This window comes from Gallus gallus, chromosome 2 (assembly GCF_016699485.2).
Source record: "Gallus gallus isolate bGalGal1 chromosome 2, bGalGal1.mat.broiler.GRCg7b, whole genome shotgun sequence".
NCBI lineage: Eukaryota > Metazoa > Chordata > Aves > Galliformes > Phasianidae > Gallus > Gallus gallus.
Window position 1 is genome coordinate 98,712,225 of NC_052533.1, and position 24,283 is coordinate 98,736,507.

At 37.7% G+C, this 24,283-nt stretch overlaps 1 protein-coding gene across 12 annotated transcripts in view; it reads right to left on the bottom strand.

Moving 5' to 3' along the window:
• PTPRM (protein tyrosine phosphatase, receptor type M) overlaps positions 1-24,283 on the bottom strand; it is a 458,835-nt gene that overhangs the window by 157,333 nt on the left and 277,219 nt on the right. For 8 of the 12 annotated variants that reach the window (XM_040695586.2, XM_015282548.4, XM_015282546.4 and 5 more), the window contains 3 exons: positions 16,309-16,582; positions 15,156-15,192; positions 11,475-11,549 (listed from right to left, as the gene is read on the bottom strand). In XM_040695586.2, the coding sequence (XP_040551520.1) occupies positions 11,475-11,549; positions 15,156-15,192; positions 16,309-16,582 (386 nt within the window). The remainder of the gene's footprint in view (positions 1-11,474; positions 11,550-15,155; positions 15,193-16,308; positions 16,583-24,283) is intronic. The other 4 variants (XM_015282551.4, XM_040695587.2, XM_015282550.4 and 1 more) reach the window with 1 other exon arrangement.

A 24,283-nucleotide genomic window follows, 5' to 3' on the forward strand; every position in this document is an offset into this window, starting at 1 on the left:
AGATAAAAGCATTCACTGCCAAAACAAGCTATAGATTGTTTTGTCTAAAGCAATCTTAGGAATTCCAGACATTTCTTCCCCTTTTCGAGTAACAAACAACTCCTTTCTTTAACTAACTAGATTGGGCTTGCACTTAAGGCTCACCACAGCAGCTGCCCATTTTACTTTCTTCTTGCAGCTCTAAGGCCTCAGTAGGTTCTTCCTTGATCCATATCTTGCAAGCCTTTCCACCTGAATTTCATTTATAGGCTTCCCAGTGGTTGACATAATGGTTATCTTTAAAAGGCTTTAAAGTAAGGATACAGTTAGTCCAGATATTTCAGTCTCAAGTTTCAGTGGAGGCTAACTCATTGTGTTAGTATGCAGCCTATTCTTTCAAGTATATTTTGATCTCTACTACACAAGAACTGGGAACTGCCAAATACTTCTCTCTAAAACAAAGTAAATGAACACACCTACAAGACTTCAGATTCTTTTGAGGCATGAAATCAAATAATTATGCAGGCAGTGCAATTCAACTCTTATCTCAGCACCTACCTTCATATTACTTCCACAGAGTGGGTCAGGAAGATGAAATGTAATACCTCTGTGTGAGGGATAGACTTGTGATTAGGTGGCCAAGATAATGCAAAATGCTCCATGGAAGACTGGAAGCACAGAAGTGCGAGGCCTTCTCGAAACATCCATCACAAGACTCTTATGGTTCTCGCCACCGCGGGAACAGAGAAGATCACTCTGCCCATACTTTCCATGGTCTACCAAGATTACAGGAGTGAATAATAAAAAAAAGACTCCTTACTACTTGCTATTACTTGTAGGACAGTAGGACCTAGAAGCTCTAAATTGAACTGAAAGCCCAGTTGTTCTAAGAACAGTGTAAGCACAAGCTAAGCAATCCTTTTCACCAAAAGCATACTGTCTAGCCAAGACAGGCTGTCATAGGCAGCTGAAGCAAGCATAGGTGGGAGAGAAAGGTAAATACTCATTAAAAAAAATGTAAGAAATACTCCTTCCAGCTAGCACTCGTTATTCTCAGTTAATTTAACAATAGAAAGATATATTTAAGAATAATATTTTTAAGGACTATGTCAGTTACAGTGTTCTAAGGAAGGAAGGAACATAAATGGTCTAGACCTAAAGATAAGGAAAGCAGATGAAGAGATGCCAAAGGTAAAGGACTGGGACAAAATGCAATGTGACAAAGTAAGTACACAACAGGCCTGTACTGCTGGTATAAGGTGTGCTCCAGAGGTGTAGGTCCGTCTTATAAACATTGAACAACCAACATCAATTCCAATCCCCTACCGAAAACTATAAAATACACCCAAGATGGGACAGTGGTAGAAAACATCCAGTTTCTCCCAAAAGAATTTCCTCTCTATTTCCACCCTGCTATCTCCCCCATGACTGCAGACAATGGTACACTTATTCTTAAGTCTACAGCAGCATTATTAGTGGTATGAAAAGATAAGCCAGTTTAACACACTTTTGATTTGAATTTCAAGTTCTTTTCAGATGCCAGGCTTTGGAACTGTTTTGGAGAAGACCCAAACACATACACATTTCCAGATGAAATGAATTACCACCCTGGCTAGTGTGTTTATACTGTAAGTGACTGGCATTCAGTCCTCATCCGCTAGCCAGCACGTATACTGCTAATTAACGCCTTTGTTTTATTGCCCTGGTAGAACTCCAGCTAAAGGAGAAAGTTCTCTCTCCCCTTCATCATTGATAGCTTTTCAATTTGTGGCCCTACTCCTCCTTTAAAACCACTCTGATTTTTGTCCATATGGTAGAAGTTATGAGGTGCTGTTGGGCAGGGTATAATTTGTAACAGAAGGTGGTTTTGATCAGTACTTTCAGTATTCTCTCTCTATGCCTTGAATATATTAATTTTGTAAATGCCTTCAAGTAAGATCTATTTTGCTTCTCTTTTTTTTTTCCCTCCAGTATTTTTCCCTTTCTTTTCCCTGGCTTCTTTTGGAAATGCTTATGCATAAACCGCTTTATCCATGGGGCAGGGATTATGTCTTCCTTCTGTTTTGCTGAGCACTGTGGTGTGGAAATCAACGTAACACGATTCTCCCTTCTATGATATGTTAGCTCTCACTGAATCTGTCTGCCTGAATGCCCTGGTGAAAGGGAAAACAGCACTCAAAAATATAGCAGAAGAGTATCTTATCTGTAATTTATGATCATCAATACAACACATTGCTGTGTAAAGATCTCCCTTTCTTAAAAATAAGTTCTGTACTTCCATAGCACAATCGCACTGATTTGGAATATTGTTTATTTGCTGTTTTTTAAATGCAAGAAAAACCCATCTTGTTAAAAGATTTATGCACAGAAGGGATGATCAAAATAAGGCTCTACTACGTAACAATAACTATGAATTATTAATTTTGTTTGTGATATTCTTTACAGAAATGTAAACATAAGCGACAAAGAATTGCATGAAAAGAAATGCAGAGCATGATGAATATGACTCATTTAACTGACTATCGAATGAACGCTATCTCTCACTGGTCGATGATTCATGTTGGTGCATGTGAGCAAAAAGACTTGTTTTTTAAAAAACATCTGTGTTTCTGGTTGTCAGGAATAAGAACATTCTTTACCAGACATGCCTAAAACAAGCAAAGCTCCTCACTTGAGGCACATCTTTTGGTCTCACCACAGTCATTTTTTATATGGAATTTTAATCCAGGCTTTTTTGGATACTGGATTTTCTGGAGACTGAGTTTTTTTTTTTTTAAAAAAAAAGGGCTTGTAAGAAAACAAGCAAGCAAACCTTCACAAACAGCACATTTCCTCCAGGAAAACAAACCAAACTAAAGCTTCCTAGTAACACTTTTTCTTCCCTTTCTTTAAAAAAAAAGAAAAAAGAAATAAAGTTCATCAAAAGCTTCCTCTGCTCACCAAAACCACTTGAAGACCTCGCTCAAAACCAAGGAAATTAGAAGTCCTTGCACTTTAATAGCATTTAGACTCAGAAATTAATCATCAGCATAGAACATATAGACACTGTTTACGATGTTCTTGGAAAAAAAAGAATTTTCTAAGGACAAATGATAAGCATTCTTTGCAATTTTAAATTTTCAAACGGCCCTACAGAACACCCCATTGTATTTTATTAGGAAAAGAAACAGTTGCATTTTTATAAGTAGTGATATGCTATGGCCAGAGAAGCAGCCACAAAATGAGATGAGATGTGCATATCATGTATCTCTGTGTCAACAATGAGAGAGATCATGGTGAATTCAAATTATCTCTAAGGAAACAAAAGCGATCAGTCCAGACTGACTCTGCCCAGATATAAAAAAAATTTCTGAGCAGATCCATACCACTTTTTAGTCACACATACTTAAGCAGTGGGTAATTTAACATCATTCTCATCATAAACATTTGAATTTCACCTATTGCCAAGGTGACCTCTGGGTGACTCGCATTTCCAACACCAGACCTACTCCTGAAACTACAGTAAAAGCATTAATACATACCAGATGTCCTTGGAAGTTTGTCTCAACTACGACATACAACCAGAAAAGGTGTGGGACTTCAAACTTCAGCCTGAAGACGGCTCTGCACTCTTCAGAGAAGAGAGAAGTTACTCTGGATTTGACCTACTTAAAGAGAAACTCAACTTCTGGAGCTCAATGGTATGGCAAACACAGCTTTTAATTCCCATCCAAGAATGCAAGGCATTACAAGCACTGTGGGAATTGAATAACCTGGAGCTAAAGGTAGGAAGCAGGGGAGTGAGGTACTGTCTTCTGATGTTTCCAGCACTACAGGAACGCAGATGAACTGTTTCAAGCAGAAAGTCAGCAAGCTGACATTCCTGTTGATTTCCACTACTAGCTTTCCTCCCAACAAAATCCCTTACAAAGTGCTCATTAGAAATCCTTCAACACCAGTCACTCTCTCAGAATTTACTTATTGCACACTACAAACTGCCTGTTTGTAGGAGGATAGCACAAAATAGTATCTTTAAGAAGAATGAGCTATCTGTACATGCAGCAACGTATGCCTGGTGAGAAGATACATGCAAGGTAAAACCATATTTGTGATGAATGCATAAAAAGCAGGACAAAAGAGCATATCCTTTTAAAAAAAACATTTCCAGAGTCAACATTGTTTTGAGACGAGAACATTTGTTGGAGGAACTGGAAAAGAGAATCAGCACAAGAAAGAAAAAAAAAATCATTCCACAGAATTCTACCTCTGTATCAATACAGAATAATAACTCTATTTATGTTTTAAAAGCATTTACAGTGTTGCCAGTAAGATAACTGTCCAAACTGAAGCAGCTTTAGATGAACCAAGATCAGGGTTCATCAACAGAAACACAAATAGACTAGGCTTCCTCTGAATGATCATCACTAATTTACATTTCATTTTTCATGTATTTTCTGTAGGTTTTAACGGTTATGGAAAAACATCCAACTGTCACATTTGATTAAGAATGCCTTAAACAGTCATTTTTCTCTTCATTCCTTTTCATATCACTTTTAATTTGCAACACGCTTAGTCATAAACAGAAGCTGTCTAAATCAATGGAAAATGCAAAATACACCCTGTATGCTTCAAAAAGGCTTCACATTTGGTTCAGACCAATGATGATTCACATTTTTTTTTAAGCTCTGTTTCCCCTGTGTTTCTCATGTTAACTCAAAAGATGAAAGCAGAGTTTTCTGTTTACACAAAAACTTCCCAGTGGTCAGCTATAACAGAAAAATCAGATGAGCAGAAGGACATGAAAGTTCAAAGTGTTGAAAAAAGTCTAAAACACACACAAAGAATTTGAACATATCTCCCAGAGCTCTAAAATCCTTTTCTCTTGTCAAGCTTACATTACTACAGACAACGTTTTCAATACAATGTGTAGAAAATTAAGTGTTGAAATCCCATCAATAACTAGTCATGACTAGCATAGTGTTGAGATATTACACCAAGCAGACAAGACATAGCTTAGATATTTATTGAATCAGTTATTTCAAGGAACTGAAGAAGTGAGTGAGTTAGTGGAACATTATTTTGCCCAGAGTAGTATGCCTTCTGATAAAAGCTGACCGTATTACTCTCCTCCTTACTACACTACCCTACTTAACCATAACACACTCTAGTATTACTCTATTCATTAGCACAGATATAATCCACGTAATATCGCATTACACTTTTGATAACTCTCCAGTGATACAAACATCAGATCTTCAGTACCTGTGAACAACAGGTTATTTTACCCCAAACAAGGTCCTGCACTTTCTTTCAAATTAAAATTGCTTAGCATTTTATGAATATACTCAATGACTACAGATGGGAAACATTGAAATTCACAGGTTTTTTTTTCCAGTTACTAATTATATCTCTGAGTTTCTCTCTTCCCTTGTCTCTCCTTAATTTTTCATTGTGGTACATGCAAAACAGTTCTGCTTTGAATGCAAAAATCAGAGACCTCTTTTTTTTGTACTGAAATGAAATAGCATACCACATCACATAGAAGCATATTATTAAAAGTTAATTATTGATATCTTTGTTTTGTATTTTCTGCTTCTCTGTCAATTGTTGATGTTGAACTGTTTTGGAATAAATGTAAGAGTGACCAGTACTGCACAGATAGCAGAGATTCCTTAAGTTTGTCAAAAGTTTAACCCTGTCAATTTATTCATAATTATTTTTATTACTGATATTTGTTTCCATTAAGAAAAGCATCCCCTGCTTCAACCTCAAACAGCCTTGAAGGTATTCCAATACAACAACAAATCGCTGAGCAAATAGATTATTTTTCATGCTAAGAGGAATTGAACAGACTCATCTTTAGCAGGTGAAGTTAAACCTCATTTCAGTCTCTTCACTGAAGAGATACTTGATGCTGACACTTGGCATCATGCTCTTCTCTCAGCTACGGACTGGGACACTTACATTTCCTAGTCAGCTAGTAGTGTTCTTAAGGGATTTAACACAGATCCTGCCATGACTATTAACTCTGTGATACCCAGCTGCTTAACTACTGACTAAAAGGAACTCAAGTCTCTACAGTGTACAACCTAACTATTAATGCTACTTAGTCCTTCTTAAGGGATAAGAAAGGATTACTACTTTCTTGTAGGTCATGGGTTTTACTCCAGCAGTTTCTGCCCCGGGTCTGTAACATCCGTGACCCTGGGTACGTTACCAGCATAGCTTATGAATACAGATCTCCTTGGCAAGCCATAAGTATCTACAGTGTGAGTCATAGTTACCTATGTGTGTGAATACACACACAAAGAACCACATATATATAGACAGGTATATATATGTATAGTTACAATGCAATCATTCACCACTCACTGACCAAGGCAAAGCACAACATGACACCCTGCCAGCACCACAAGATCTCATCCAGACAACCAATGCCCTGCAACCCCCAAGCAGCAGCTGGGCCCCAGCCAACTTCCCACAGCTTTATGGCCTTCTGTGTGGTTTCACATGGTGCAGAATATCTCCCACCCTAGTTCAGGCACTGTCCTGTCCCAGAGTAGCAACCAAACATCAGTTTGATATTAACGTTGTTTGGGCTGAAATCAGGACAAGATAACAGCATTACCCTCAGCATAACTGTTTAGCTTCAGCTCTATTTCTGCTACTCTAAGGAAACTGTACTTACATTTAAAATCTGAGGTATTTTGGATGTACTCTTAAAAAACAGAAAACCTGACATTTGACTCAGTACTGTACTAGGCAAGAAAAAAAAAAAGAACCAGTAGCTCCCATGGCAGTCCTGTATCCTCTTAACATTTTCTTGTAACTATACTGTTTTATAGATGAAACTGTCATTGCAAAGATGACAAATCTAACACATAAAAGAACAAAAAAGGGCAATAAATCACAAGTGACACTCCAGCCCACTGGAATGCACTCAGCCACTGCAGCAGAAAGCAGGAAGATTTCCACTTGCTTTACATTCTGCCCATCAGAGTAAGAGGAGCAGGATCTTGGAGTTTCACTTACGAGAGTCAGATCATTCTCACTTAGCCTTCCCCGTCATGCCACAATGGCACCATACTTCACATCACAGAGGCTCTGGCTTTACACCATACAGGGGTTTGCACTCCCTTTGTTAACTATGCACAGCTCCCACTGATGCCAGTTATGTTCAGAAGTATTGATAAAAGAATAACAACCTAGAACTGTGGATTCAACCAGAAAAATTGCCTGCATAAGCCTTTGTTATTACAAACAATACTGCAGTGTCAACTAGGAATTCATGGGGTCTCCATTACTCAAAGCAGCACATCATGTTTCCACACATCAGAATACATCTAAGCTAATTCTACAATGTACAGGATTGAGAAAAAGGAATGTGGATGTCTACCCAGCCCATGTGGCTATACCTCAAATTACACTAGTTCTGTTGAACAAACTAGATAAACAGAAAGAGTCCTTCTCAAATTCACACTTCTGTTTTTGTACTAATAAATTGTTTTTAGTAATGCTGAGGCTGAGAGTAATAGATCTGGAGTAAATCCTTTGACGTTAAAAAAAATACCTAATATTTGAGTTGAAGTTTTCCCACTTTTATACTGGAATGGCTGGTAACAGAATCTGACCCAGATGGTGATAAATGTTACGTATTGGAGAAATCTGTACATTTTATTATGCAGCTAACTTCATAAGGGAGGAGAAACCCACTGGAACTATTTTTATGATTCTTTTTTAGCATGGTTTTAAAATATGCTGCCTAAGGTATGCACGGTAAAATTCATCTGAGCTTTAAGATAGTCACTATCATTAAAAAAAATACTTTCAATCCTTAAGTATCAGTCATTTTACAAGATTTCTGACATGTCTTATTGTGTCTGATTCGTACCAAGAATTTTATCTATGAAGACCGTACAATACAGAACTCCCACTTCCAGCTGCATGTGTAATTAACAATGGGTAGTAAAAAGGACGTTCTATGGAAATCAGTCTTAATAACATCTAGCAAAGTGGTGGCTGCTCCACTAAATCACAAATGGAAATACTTTAATTTAAATATAAGTAGCTCAGACATATTTCAACAATTAAGAAAATGCCTGAAAGAATGAACATCCTAATCACAATTCCAAGCATAGTATTTTATCAGAATGCAGACAGAATAAAAAAGATGAGGACCAAGTGAATACCAAATATGGCCAATTCAAGCCTATTACATTAAACGTCTCTTAAAAAAAAAAAAAAGTGAAGCAAAAATGCAGAAGCTTTCAGACTCTCAGAAACACAGACTTGTTATTCTTGACTTAAAAGTCAAGATCATAGCCACTTTCAAGTGGTAACTTTTTGAAAAATCCTATAAATGCTTTCAAATTGTACTGTAAAACTGTATTAACTGTATTTGCTTGTGCAAACATGGAGACTGCATCATGAGGACCATTATGCTTCATGTACATACAGTCTTTTCTCTTAGCCAAGAGATGATAAAAGCTTTCTCTTGCCACAAGCTCCAAACAAGTACTGAATCAAGGAGTGGCTGTAGAGTTATTTATGACAAATAGCAGTTAATTCCATGGCTGGAAGTCATTTCAGTATGAAAATGAGGAAGAAAGGAAAGACAAAGAGGAACTAGTGCATTGTTTATAAACTTATTTATCAGTAAGTGCCAGGATGAGTTGATGATCGAGACTGTGTGTGTGAGTTGGCTCGAAACCTAAACTGTATGATCTCAGTTTTCTGAAGAGGAAGAACTTTTGAAAAAAAAAAGTAACAATGTTCAGGAATGCAGCCAAAATTTTAAATTTCTGTTATGCAAGAAGCATCGACTTCCCACCAGAAAGAGAAAAGAAAATCCCAACCCTGTCCTCCTGACCACAAATTACATATCTCCTCAAATCCTAAAGGACGAATGTAATTTCTCGATTGCAAGTGTGATTACTTCGGTGTTCAGCAGAGAAGAAAAGGCATTAAGCAGAAAATGCTTGGCAATGTTATTTAACAGCTACACCTGTAAGCCTTGTGGTAACTATGGCTGGCAACAGCCCTATGACTTGCACACGAAGAAGCCCTTTTACATAGAAATCCTTTCCACTGCTTGTGAGCCTGTAGGAGAGAAAGGGAGGGAGAATAAGCTCCATTCCCTGTTTACTGAGTTCCTCATAGCACTGCAGATACCATGACTGCCTTACTACCCTGACAGCTCCTTCGCTGTCTGTCTGTAGAAAAACATGAATTCCTCTTAATGCCATGGGAACAACCATGCGGGCAGGGCAAAAGGATTTACACTCCCTATTGTGACAACTGTGAAGGAAGATGAAAGTTCTTCCCTCTTTACCACATAGTCTTTATAGGATGAAGAGAGCTTGTAAAACACACAACAAACAAAAAAAACCCCAGGGGAATTATTTCAGAAATATATGAAGATGTCTCTAAGACATCCACAAATGCTGTTTGTAGATATCATTTGATACTTTGTCTATATGTAAATAATTTCTGGTTGTAATGCTGTAACGTGACTGAAAGTACAGCAATAGTAGCAAGGTAGCACAATCCTAGGCTGCAGCAAATGAGATTGAGCCCAAACACAGCAGCCACAGACACAGAAACAAAAGAAGAAAAAGTGCTTACCTTTAGAATACCTCAGGTAGGCAGGAATCTCCAGCAAGAGATACCCTCACCTCCACTGCTAACCTTTAAATGAGGTCTGGGAAGGGGTGGATCCTGACTCCACCCATTATGGTCGCTCAGGTGCATGCAATGAGCTCCCCTGGGTTGGCCCTGCCTTCCCATCAGGTGCTCAATTGCTGGTGCAGGCCATGACTTAGCATTTCCACTACAGTGGCATAAGATTTATTTATTTAAGAAAAAAAAGTAAAAAAGTCACAGATCTGATAGACAATATGAAGGCCCAAGCTATGTATCACCAGCAACAAAGCAACCAATACTTTGCTATATGTTAGCTATGATACAGGTTTGTTAGCTATATCTCTGTTCTCTCATTGTTAACTACAGTAGATATTTTCCCATGCGGAACATATAGGTCCTGTGGAGGTCCCTGTAGCTACTCAGTTCTGCATTAAAACAAATGAAGAAAAGGATAAAGAAAGAGATGAAAAACATTTATTTCTCCATCTGGAAATATATATATACTTATTTGAATCCTGAGATGAAGAAATAAAAATTGCTGAAGTTCAAGAGATGCTGTTTGTCTATTCAAAGCCTTATTTGTACTTGCAAGTAAAACACTAAGCTATAAAACTGCACGTAGACAGAGATTCTGACAGACCACTAACAAGAACAAGCTAGTAGTTCCTAGAATAATACATCCATTATTCTGGTTAGCTCTTATGTTACTACATAATACGAATTTACACGCAACAATTTTGTCCTGATTGACACAGTAACTTGGGCATTATATTATGTATTTTAGCTTTGTTTTATATAACACATATCACAGCATTAAAATTTATTGTAGACATGCCACTAATCCTCTTTTCTTCTGCTGAATCATTTACCTGTCTCTTGTTGACTACAGGAGAATCCAGATGTTAAGGATCTGAACTCCCACTGACCCTTAGGCACCCCAGCAGCAATATTTACACACTACTCAAGTATGCCAGTGTTCCTGAAAAAGGCAACGATTTTATCACCTGCTAAATGCCGATGGACTAGGTCTAAATTCCCCTCTCGCATTTTCCAAACTCACCTTATGTTTTAGATATTTGTTTAGTGCATTTTCCTTCTGTTCAAAAATAAAAGGGTTTGCACGTTTATTTCCCAACAAAATGAATAGTTTCCTCGAGTTTGTAAAGATTTCAGTACATTCTGAACTGGACTGCAAGCCACACTCAGCCCAGTAATCGTCTCACTTCTGCACTGAGTTTTTGTGACAATTAGATCTAGAAACCTTACAGTTCTGTTCATTTTCACATCTCACACCCTAGGTTATTTTAAGACTTGAATTCATGTATGACATAACGAGGGAATCGGTTTTACCTCTTTTTAAATTTTATGCATTTTGAAATGTTGCCAGAAAATCTGACCTTCCCAACACACCGCGGGAAAAAATAAAATGATAAACATTAATGCAAGGTCTTTGTTCTAATTTATACATGCAACTTGTGAACCTTAAATAAATGACTTGGATATACTAGTGTCTTGATCTAATAACAGAAAAAAAAAAAAAAAGCAAGTACACAGGTAGATATCTGTATTTAAACTATGATTGAATTTACAAATGGAGCGAGGCTAGATCTCTTCACATTAGGCTTGAAAGAACATTCCACAGATCACACACATAATGGAAACATGCAGTGGAGTTGTACATACGGCCATGCGTGTGTGCATTTCGGTGCCAAGCACACAGTTTAATTTAATGGAGCTGAAGAAAAACTTATAAAGAAAGTTTTAACACAGAAAACTATTTACGAGCAGAGAATGAAGAAATCATTAGGGAAAAGGAGCCAAAGAAAAGGAGACAAGAATGGGCATGATGACTTGTCTATACTTGAACTTCTGACCTGTTAGTTGGTCGTCGCCTGCAGCAGGGGCGATGCGAATGTATGGTGTTGTAAGCTGAGTCACGATTATCGCAGCTAAGGCAAAGGAAGATTTCCAGGTCAGCATGCATGAGGGAAAAAAAAGCCAGACTGAAGCTAGGCCAGCAAGAAGAATTTTGGTCAATAGTTTATTGTCTGAACTTCTTATAAACAAAAAAGAAAAGGAAAAAAAAAAAAAAAAAGAAAACAAACAACAGCACAAGTTTCTTTTCATCTTCAGTTGTTAGTTTGGTTATTGAGGATTAATGAGCTTTTGTATATGACTTTCCAGAAGAGGACTCAAAGCACATTATTTACATAAAATGCGTTTGAGGAAACTGGAGACTGTTAGAGCACTGGGCTTTCTAGGTAAAAGGCTACTGCCTATTCTGATTACTCTGTTCTTAACTTCCCTACGTAATTTGTACTCATTTCACATTTTATTATCTCATTTTATTATAATATAATTTTCCTATATTTCTTGTTAAGATAATTTTCATGTTAATGCTCTTGAGCTTAGATTCATTTTTATTGTACCTACTTAGGTCTCTGCTCTGGAAACGCACATACTACCCATACACTTAACTTTCAATGTTCAAAGAAGGACCACTGACAGTTATCACCTTTGAGTTAGGTATGTCTGTAGCTGACTGAGGTCCGAGCCTTACATGAGCTCATGTTCTGCCATTACAACAAGAAAAAGCTGAAAAACTCAGACTGTCTGTGTGCTCCAAGTACCCTGATTTTTTGTCAGAGCTGTAACGGTCTCTGACTATTACAGATAAGTATTAGCATGGCTCACAGTAATAAGATCTTGTACTTCTTTATTTGCCTCTAAATGGTTAAGCACGCTACGATACATATATATTAAGGAATATAAAAAAAAATTAAAAGGTCAGATCCAACATGATGCAGCTGGAGAATGATGCAAAGCAAAAATATTGGAAAATTAAGGAGAAAATTATATGAAAGATCACTAATTTACATAGAACAGCCTGGGTGCTATTAGAAATGTGGCAACGAGTGAGGAAAATAGATCATCTACCATCTGCAGACAATTAAACTCAAAACTGCTGCTGCATAATATTTTGAAATATCCCTCTGCAACACTGAAACACAGTGTTGATAGTAGCTGCTAGAGTACTGCTGCTATTGGATTTAAAATATTATAATATCCTTTTCTCTCTCATAATTAATGAAAGCCTTCCAATATCACAAAATTTGAACAATAATGTCTCCCTCTTGAGAACTGGAATCCTAGGAGATAGCCAAGATGTCTCTATCCAGACAGAGTTGTAAGTCATATCAGGAAATATAGTCTTAATATAAATCACAAAACACCATAAAGTTGATAGCAATAAACTTGGAAGGGTTCTGGAATGTTTTCAAGTTCGTCTGCTGAGATTTCACAAACATTTAGCTTGAAGAAAGAGTACATATATGAAAGCCATATTTCAAACAAAATACGACAACCTTTATTACCACTGGTATGAAAATTTCTTCCCAATTTTTGTTTGTTTGTTTGTTTAATTATCTTGTCAAAAGTAATGGGAGTGGAAACCCTGCAGTCTCCACATTTGTATATACACCAAATACTCACAGAGGTCCTAGAAGGCTTCCTCTACAGACAACTAAGAACAGAAGATTCTACATCACAAGAATACGCTGTCTGATCCTTCTCCAAGCACAGTCAGTGGCAAAGGTTCTCTCTGACTTCAGCAGAAGTTGGAGGAGAACAAAATCCAATATTCTGATCCTAAATTACAATTGCTGGAATCGAGATTTTTATATGATCTCAAAAAAGGTGGTGGTAGTGGTGGGGAAATGTAGACATGTGGGCTGCGAATGGGACAGGACAATTCTCTGTTTTGTCTCAGTGCAGGTGTGGTGATTTCTGACCTGCAGAAAGTAAGAAGTCTGCTTTTCTCCTTATCTCTACTGGATCTAAACGGGAAAAAGCATTTGTACACATATGTATAATTAATATCATATTGCAGTATGTCACAGCCTACATTTTAGTTTTCAATAAATAATATAGTTTGAATGTATAATAGAGATTCTGGATTTGTAAACATGGAAATCAGTGCTTTTCAGAAGGCCCTCTGGAAAATTTTGCACCAGGGAGTATAAATGCCTTTGAGGACACTTCTGACTTCCAAGTTCTCACAATAACCACTTGTATGACTTTACAAGCTGCACAAAGGTATTATGAACAATTCTGAAACCAGCTTTCAAAGCAAAAAAGAACAGAGATTTGTTTAAAATAAAAGCTGCATTTCTCATATATCTATTGTCATATGTGCTACCTTGTTGCTATGGAAGCTATTCCCATCCATGAAGTCACCCTCACTTCTCAAATGAGAGAGTAAGGTTTTTCAGTCAGTCAAGTAATTGAAATAGTTGAGCATCCATTAGTAATTAGGATTACAAATCTTCAAATAATCTAAAACCCATTCTCCTAATCACCTATTATGACTTGTGAGGCAATGTAATCTGCTCCTGGCAACAACAAAACTCCCAGAAAACAGCACAGGATTTCATTTTAATCTGATATTAATATCTTTTATATTTTATTAAGCTGTAGTGAAGATACTTAAAGTTTGCTATGGTATAGTAAGCAGTCAGTAAACTGGAAGTAAAACTTCCTCCTTTGTTTTTGGAAAAAAAAAAAAAAGGAAACAGTTTGTAGAGATATAAAAAGTGTATTTCTCATATAAGGAAAGAGGCAACCATGTGCTAACATTTCATTTATTTTTCAGTAATGAGATTCTAATGCATCATGTTTAGATATGTTGGAGGTGGTAGAACCATAAAGTCTTTAGGGAAATAGAATCATGATGAAGCCAGCTATGTTGAGAATAGCCACTATGAGATACAACAAAGAATTTTTTGTGTCACACTCTTACCAGGTGCCCAAACTGCCAGGAAGTATTAACTGCTTCTCTTTTGCAGTAGTTCCTTTCCTTTCCTTTTCCTCTACTACAATCTCCACATAATCATATTATTCCAGCACCTCTTTTTCAAGCCTTGAAGCTGGCACTAGCTAGAGGTACTAAGAAGATGAGACTACAAAAATAATCACAGACAAGTCCTGGCCTTCAAAGTTAAATATATCAGCAATATGTTTTCCTTTCCTTTTTGGGGATCAAACTCATAGCGAGCACTGCCTTGACTGTACCATCTTGCTCACAAATGGCAGTAAGATGTGCTGATGTTCCAATAAATAGAGCTGTTCTATGCCATGAAAATAAAGAACACGATTTCTCCACTTTTCTTTTGTAAAGCAATAAAGATAATTGCTTATGAAGAAGGGGTGATTTTTCACTAATACATACGCAGCTACTTTGCACTCTGCAATTGGCAATTTTACAAGTCTATTATATATAAAAATGTCCAAAACATTGAGAGATCATATAAAAACCCCCAGAATATATTTAAGAGAACGTGTTTAAGTAAACATCTAGAAATTAGCAGCACATTTATTATTAAGAACAAACAAACAAACAAAGTTTCTAAATCTTGGCTAGCAACACAAATGAATCCTTTAAAATTCTGTGATAGTTTTAATGATGTCTTTTAGCAACATGAAATGCTTCTGGAAGACCAAGTGAAGGAAAGGTCAACAGTCCGAATTACAGAATACATCACATAATATGAACATACCTTTTGTGGCTACCCTGACGCAGTCAATTTTGGTTTCCTGTGTAAAATAAAGAGGAAAAAGGTCACGTCGTGTTTCTAAGCAGAGAAAGCCATCCATGTTTCTACTCTTAAAAAGTATTGATACAATACGAGAAAAGTGTTTACTTAGTGTTCTTCATTACATATTTAACTTGTTATGAAGGAACTCTGATGTGCTTTCATAGTATGGACAAACACTGCTTTGGTATGCTACATAAACAGTTCAATTAGTAAAGAAAACAGGTGCACGGTTCACAAAAGCACAGGCAAGTGTGCAGCTTTTTCACTTTGGTAACTTAATGACCTTGGGAGATTTTTCTTTTCCTTACAGGTAAGTATAATTCTAAGCATCATGCTAGACAATTTTAGAAAGAAAAAACAATCGATGGCGTTTCACATTTATGCACTGTCAGTGCAATGTGAAAGGGGGACCATTATGGTTTCTGGCAGAAAACATTTCCAGGCTGTCAGCACAGACAGCCAGAGCTTATCAAGAATTGAAGGGCTCTGGGTAGGTCTGTCCAGGAAATGAAAAACAATTCCAGGAAGAATTAGCCTGATGAAACATGATCTGTGAAGGCCTTTTTACACACTTTCATTCCAGCTCCATCTAGTTATTTTTCTTTTACTGATTGCAGAAAGGAAAAGAATAAAGATTATTTCTAATTCAGCCCAGGCAACCTAATGAGAAAGTGGGAGTTGAACGCGTTATAAACTAAGGTAATGGGATTGGACAGGCCAAGACAGATGTGCTAAAAGCCACAATCAAGTTTGGCTTAAATTTAACAAAAGGAATCACAGTACTCCTTTTATCTTTGAAGCTGGAAAACAAAAACAAAAAAGACAAAAAGCCAATAAATTAGGCTCATTGGACAGCTTTTAGATAATGACAAAATGGCAGTGCACTACTTTGTTTACTCGCTATTGACAAAATGTGCTGTTTTCTCCTCCTCTTTCTGTAACCTTTAATCATTAAGCTATACCGTGTCAGGAAAACTGTTATTTTTAAAATTTGGTGTGTTAAATTTCACAGTTACTTCATTTTCTCATTAGCAATTACACTGGGCATCTTGGTAGTTGGTGCCAATTATCTATTTAAACACAGTGTAAAAAACACACCTGTCATAAGACTTACCCCATTGGCTCTGCTAGCAGCTTGAAAATAGATGCTGTAGCTTTTATGAGGAAGAAGAGGAGTGTTCCAGAAGCCACTGTAGGTTTTGTTATCACCAATAGTAAAAGGCTGAGCAACTTGCAATCCATTGGCTGGAATTTCAGCAGCAAAGTAGTAGCGGGAATTCAAAAGCGAGGCATTCTGGAAATGAATGGGCACTGGGTAGCACTTCAGGATCTCAGTTGTTTTTTTGGTCCTCCGAGGGCGTTCCTCTTCAACAACAATTTGGTAGACACTAGGAGCATAGAAAGGAAAGAAGAAAAAAAAAAAACGTATGGGTTATTGTAACACTTGGGCAGTCAATTCTTTCTGAGACCTTAACGTCTCATTGCCGGTATGTATGTAAAAAAAACCACACCACCGCCACCAGCCTGTAAAGAGCAAACAAAATGGGAAGAAAGTGTCATTTTGGTATTCAGGTGTATGGATTTATGGCATTGATTCACGCTTTCAGATAAATTAATTTTGTTTTAGAAAAATAAAATTAGCCACATACATCACAGCTTTTCATTCAGCAAATTCATGGAACACTTTCTTGCTTGAACTCTTGTACAGAAAAAGCTTCCTTGATTAGTGCTAAAACGTAGAATTAAGTATTATTTTGTTCAAAGAAGTAAGTGTAAAGCTATAGATACCGTCTTCTAGCCTGTTTATCTTGCCTAAATGAAATTAAATGAGTAGTTAGATAAAAATGAAGAAATAAATTACAAAGAGACAGGGAACAGTATTTGCCTAGCTGTTGACATCGTAACTATTTATAAAAGCACACATTAAGTAAATTACAGTCTTTTAACATTTTGGTGGTATATCAACTGTTACTGAGCAAGGATGAAGTACTTTTTGATGGATGTTATTTTCACTCAGCAAAGCACTTTTAATACATCTTAGGGATAATCTTGTTCTTAAGCTTTTCTGCATTCTGCAAAGCAATTCAGGCTGTAGTTGCATGCTTTGCTGTACTGGACCTACAGGGAGTAGCCCATTCTTCTCCACTGTAAAGGTGCAGTGGACATTGAAGCAAGAACAAAGAAACTGTGATTTCTGCTGTATATGCAAACAGCAAAATCATTATACCCTCGCAGTTGCTGTAAAAGTCTGAGTCAGTGCTTTCAGATTTGTGAAGTGGGACCTCCAGGTCTCTAAAGAGGACTTGCTTGCAACTTTATTGCTTCACTGGGGACCAGTGATTCTTAATCATTATTTGTCTTCTGAAATCTTGAATACAAGTAAGTCAGTCAGTATGGATAACAGATGTTAAAGAGACAATGCGTCTACTTTTCTGCATGCCATCTACATCTAAAAACAACTACAGTATTTCAAGTTGATAATTCATAACAAGCAGCAACCTCTGGGTAAGGCATATTCCTTTAACAGGCAATAGCCGCACAGTCCTCTGACATGTTGTCCCCACTCCGCCATCTGTAGGTAGGTCCTTGTGTTTACAGAAGCCCACCGAAAGCACAGGGACAGGTTGGGCTGGGCTTCTGTGGTCAGTACAGATGACAGAGGGCTTATCTCTTCTGCCTGAATTAGATCCTTACTGTTAAGACACTTTAAGTGATTTTTTTTGATGATGTCTAAACAACTCTGAAATCCCATTAAAGTCAGCAGGGAGCAAGTCAGTACAGGCAGCAGATTTTAAAGACCTGACCAGCTAGGAGGGATCTTCTTTCAGGTGAACTGAATTGCTTTCTGGGCTCTTACTGACTACAGTAACACATCTAAAAATCTACAACTGGTCACCTAATTTTAGATTTTTCAGTCCAAAGAAGGCCATGCAGAAATCTATGTTTAAGTAAAATTAGGTACAGCCATAGAGACAAAGAAGTACCTTGAGGGGCCACTTGAAGACCACTGTCAGTACATTCCCTGGAAAACGAAGTCTACATTTTCAGCAGAAAAATTTTCATTAGTTGATTAATTCCATGCTAAGTAGTAAGTGAAGGTCAATACATAGCAGCCTGTCTGCGATCCAAAACAACAGCTGACATAATTTTAGAATACAGAGTAGCTCAGAAGAGTGATTCCAGGCTACTTTGAAGAAAGCCTGTAAACTCCTCTAGCTACAGAATTACAGTGAATTTACAGTAAATACTGTTTGAGAATTGAAATGGAGTATTGGGAAAAACAAATGTAGAGAATGATGTAAACATGTGCTCTTGCAAGGTATGAAACTGGACACACCTACCAAATACCACGGCAAAGATAAGAATCCCTTGTTCTCACTAAAACACGGATAGTAAATCAAGTTTTGGATTTAGCTGTCAGCCCTCAGGAGAGCTCTCTCCTTTCTTCTTGCATCAGGACTAAATATAAGAAGGATCTCAGACCAGGTTAGGAAATAAAGACTTGTTTCACTATCAGTTGAAATGAGCATTCTTTTCATTTTTCACTCAGTGATTATAGCTAAAGATTGTAGATATTTTAGAAACAAATCTCTCATTAAAATGAATCACAGAATCATAGAGTCACATGGTTGGAAAGGACCTACAAGATCATCTAGTCCAACCATCCTCTCATTACTGTTGCTACCACAATCTACTAAACCATACCTCGTAGCTCCTCATCCAGACACCTCTTAAACACTGCCAGGGATGGCGACTCCACGACCTCCCTGGGCAGGCCATTCCAGCACCTGACCACTCTGAGAGAAAAGGTTTTTCCTTATGTCTAACCTAAACCTCCGCTGGCACAACTTGTGGCCATTTCCTCAGGTCCCGTTTGTTTCCTAGGAGAAGAGGCCAAACCCCTCCTCATCACAACCTCCCTGCAGGAAGTTGTAGAGTGCAATGAGGTCTCCCCTGAGCCTCCTCTTCTCCAGCCTAAGCAATCCCAGCTCCCACAGCCGCTCCTCATAAGATTTGTGCTCCAGACCCCCCACCAGTTGTGTTGCTCTTCTCTGGACACATTCCAGGGCCTCTATGTCTTTCTTGTAGTGAGGGGCCCAAAACTGAACACAGTACTCAAGGTGCGACCTCACCAGTGCTGAGTACAGGAGGACGATTACCTTCCTGCTCCTGCTGGCAACACTATTTCTAATGCAGGCAAGGATGGCATTGGTTCTCTTGGACACCTGGGCACACTGTCAGCTCATGTTCAGCTGAGTATCAACCAACACCCTCAGGTTCCTTTCCTCTTCACAGTCATCCAGCCACTCAGCCCCAAGCCCATAGCACTGCATGGGGTTATTGTGGCCAAAGTGCAGGACCCGGCACTTGGCCTCGTTGAACCTCATCCCATTCACCTCAGCCCAGCCATCCAGCTTATCTAGATCCCTCTGAAGGGCCTCCCTACCCTCAGGCAGATTGACACCACCTCCCAACTTGGTGTCATCTGCAAATTTACTGAGGGTACACTCAATCCCCTCATCTAGGTCATCAGTAAAGATATTAAACAAGATGGGCGCCAGTACTAACTCCTGGGGGACACTTGTAACGGGCTGCCATCTGGACTTAACTCCATTAACTACTACTCGCTAGGCACAGCCCTCTAGCCAGTTCCTTACTCAAAGAAGGGTACACCTGTCCAGGCCACTCACAGCCAGTTTCCCCAGCAGAATACTGTGAGAGACCGTGTCAAAGGCTTTACTGAAGTCTAGGTAGACTACATCAACAGCCTTTCCCACATCTACCAGTCTGGTCATAGAAGGAGATGAGGTTGGTCAGGCATGACCTGCCTTTCATGAACCTGTGGTCATGGGCCTGATCCCTTGTATGCAACGCACGTGCCATGTGATCTCACCCAAGACGATTTGCTCCATAACTTTCCCTGGCACCGAGGTCAGGCTGATAGGCCTGTAGTTCCCTGGATCCTCCTCACAGACCTTCTTGTAGATGAGAGTCACATCATCAAGCCTCCAATCCTCTGGGACCTCTCCAGATAACCAGGAGAGCTGGTAGATGGTGCAGAGAGGCTCGGCTCCTTTTCCTCTTGCAAATTCATATTAGTTATACTTCATGCACTACTCCAGTGCATATTACATTTTAAATGCCTGCCATCTATTCATCTTCAGAAACATTAAAGAAAGAGATAAGTTGACTGGAGCAATTTCAAACTCAAGATGTCTTTTCATCCTTACTCCACAAGACAAATTAGATTTGCAACCATCTAGACCTCAAATCTATTTGCTCTTTAATAATTTAAGCACTAAAAGGTCAAGCAGCTCTTTTCTGTTCCCCTTTATCAAAGTCCAAGTGCTAATGAAAAACAACTAAATCCTATCTGCTGCCCATTTTCCACACTGTTGTTTCTCTGATGTAAATTAACACATTATAAGTACCTGGGTCAGTGGAAACCTGACAGAAATTTACGAATGATATGTTTTACATTTGTATAAATGAGATCATCTTGCTAACAAATTTTATAAAATTAAATCAACTACAATTATAATCAAAATGTTTCACTGATTTTTATAGTTAAAATTGCTTTCTTTAATGTGTAACTGTCCAATTACCTATGCTGAAAAGGGTTCAAACCTAATAAATTGAGCTAGAACTGCATCAGAACTCTACTATTCCTCACAGGTATTAGTCATATTTTCTGCTTATTTGAAGTTGCATTATTCCTTTTCCACACCTCTGTATGTCAGAGGATAAAGCCTTCCTATCTGTAATCCAAAAAAATAAATCTATGCTGTAGGTAAAGGTGTTGAAAGTATATCAGCAATTGGTAGGACATATACTGAACTTTCTGAAGGAAGGAAATATAATTTGGGTTTAATTTACATTATGCAATTCTACTGCAGAATTCCAATGCCTTGGAAATTGAACACAAAATCTATTTTTATACTGACTGAAATTTAGAGCTGCATCAAAAACACAACACATGGCAATTACTGTAAACTTAGGATTCAAACATTTCAAATGTTGGGATAAAAAGCATGGAAAAAGAAAAAAAAAAGATGCAATTTTTGAACTGCTTTTTATTTTAACAATTCCAAAATGGTTCCAAATTTAAATGATTATACAGAGATACAGATCTAAACATAATGAGGACCATAATTTTGGTGAGCAATTAGGCTTACCAGGCTTCTCAGTATTTACTGAAATGGAGTTGCTCAAATTAAAATGATCTTTCAATGCCTCCTAAATATAGAGAATTTTTTTCAGGCAAAACTGAAAAAATAAAGCACGAAAGAAGAAAGATGACATTCTAACAAATTAATCAAAGATGCTAAAAGAGTCTAGATATTAGAAAAATGAACCATGGTGTTAGTCACATGCTGAATCATGACATTACTCCACATTACCGGAAGACAGTAGATCACACATTATTTAATCAAAGTCTCATTCAAAGAGATAAAGCCATTATCCAGAGAGGTCTAGTAGGTAAAAGAGTGGATTTCTGGGTTCTTTAAACAGAAGTCCTTAAAATGGACAATCTAGGTATTTATCAATTGAAGTTTATCAATCTGTAAACGCAACTCCACCAAAAGGAATTTCAAATTGAAAACAAAGGGAAAATAAGCTTGGTTACTTTATTACTGAACATCTGCCCAATTTTTTCTCTCTTTAATGGTCTTGATATTTCACTTAACTGGAAGGAATTTGTTGACACCATCAGGAATTTAACAACAACAACAAAAAATTACAGAAGGAAAGTGGCCCAATGGCCTGAATCTAGACTAAGGTTATCTGGATTTATTTACTAGTATTAATACAATATTTGTATGCAATCCTAGGTAAGTAAACAATTTTGTGCCTCAGCTTTCCAGCTGTAAAATGAGTGGGAAAATTTCTTATTCTCTCTGGACCGGTTTAACTATTAAAAACTGAAACCTCTTCAAGACCTTCTTTTCTATTATCCTTGAATACGTTTTTTTCTAGGTAATGTACAAAACCTGCAGAGCTGTTAAGATCCAATAACACTGCCCCGATCAGCTCTGTAAACTGCTGGACTAGATCTGCAGACTCTGGTAACAGTGAAGCCATGGAGTCTAATTTGAAGTTTTCTGCTCTGTATAATCGGTCTCTTCCTAGTCTCATAAACATAAATAATTAGTATATTTTTTAGATCTATATATCTTGATTTGTATACTTGCTTTTTTAAAATGCAATCAGATTGAAACAACAGAATGACTTAACATACTTATCAACCATTATTTCAGTTATTTATTCCTGTAACCAACCCTACTTTATCTGCATATGCTGAAGAAAACATGTTCCAACTGCTGTCACTTTCAGCATAGATGTGAAACTAGTGAACCAACTGAACAATAGCCCTGTCCCTCTGGCCAAAGTTGAATTTTGCACATTTTGCCAAAGGGGAAGGCAGACAGTGTTCAACTGTGTTTTTTGTGCACATCAGAGGCTAGTGCTATATTCAAGACTAGCATTGGTATCTTAGAAGGACTGGGTGCAGTAATAATTGTTTCAGGGGAGAATATGACTTTGGGATAAAGGTAGTCTGAAAGAATATAGAACGCATAGTATACTTGGGAAGGGTGACTTTTCCTTTCCAAACATCAGATGTGAAGCAATCTATACGAGACTAGAAATTTAAAAATTATTTATTATTTTCCATTATTTCTTATTTTTGAATGTAAATCAGGCAGGAAGTTTTAATCTCTACTGCTATACAAACAACATCCCACATCTGACTTCATGGGTCAACATAATAAAATACAAGGTACTACTTTTAGAGCAGCCCTTGCAGTTTGCATTATCACTCCAAGTCAGGAGTTTTTAAGCAAACAAAAGTTCCACAATCTTTGGATGGTTTCTAAGTCTGCAGGACAGTTGGTACTTTCAGAGTGTAGGAAAGAGACTGAAAAAATGTGTTAGCTAGTTGTTGAAACTTGAATGGAAAGAATCCATTTCATTCTGATGGTGACTGATGTTATTTTCTGACTTTGTGAGCCAAGAGATAAGTCTGGGTAGCTTCTCCAGGGCAGTGTCTCTCCTCATTCTCAAGAAGCACTATTACTAGCAACTGAAGTTTCCAGCCCATGGGAAAAGTCCTATATTCAAATTGCAGAGAGACACAAAACTTTCTCCATCAGACTTTGAGTGAACAGTAGAGGGACTAAATATTAAACAGCACCTCCCCTGCCACGCAAAGAGCCCTATTTCTCAGATCAATCAGAACAGAAATACCTAAACAGCTGTAAAGGAGGAGATAAGACAGCTCAGGTTCAGCCCCCAGAGATACAGCCAAATGTAAACTCTCAGGTGTCGTAATAAAGCTTTATCTTCATAGACCCAAGTCCACTTGGGAATGGTGTCTGGTTTTTAATGTAAAACTCCTAAGCTTCTTTGTGACTGCCCAACTCTTTCACATGGACAATTTCAAAGACTGAAAAGTCAAAATTTACAAAGAGGTTTTTCTGGAAAAAAAAATACATCCAAGCAAGTCTCTCTTTAGCACCACTGTACATATATAAAGGAAATCATGACAGGTCTCCTGTGGGGACTATTATGTCACTGAAAGGTACAGTGTATTTTGCTTCTTCTTTCTTCCAAGGACAGTCACTAGAGGAGTATATGACAATGCATTAAATTCCCTGGAGGATGAAAATCGTACTACATGATATCTTAATTGCAGCAGAGACTAATGTGCTCTTCTGAAAGTGGTAAAGCATTGGTCACTATATCATCACCATGGGCTTAAATGTTCCTTCCAAACACAGAAAAAAATCTCTTTTGTGAATTGGACTTTCTAGGATTTAAGGGAGATGTATGAGAGCGAACTCTAAAAATTCTTAGAAGAAAATCTGCAAGTTAGAAATATGGGACAATGACATACGCTCCTTCTACCTTCCAGTGGCCAGATGGGTGCCACCTAATCCTGATGACAAAATCTATTTCATATTTTTTTCCTTAATTCTTAGTATACAGATTCACCATTTCAGAGAATCTAAGAACACTAAGTCAGGGGCAGAGAACTTCCAGCAGATCTTCAGCCCTGTAATCTAAGACAATCATGTACCATTCACAAA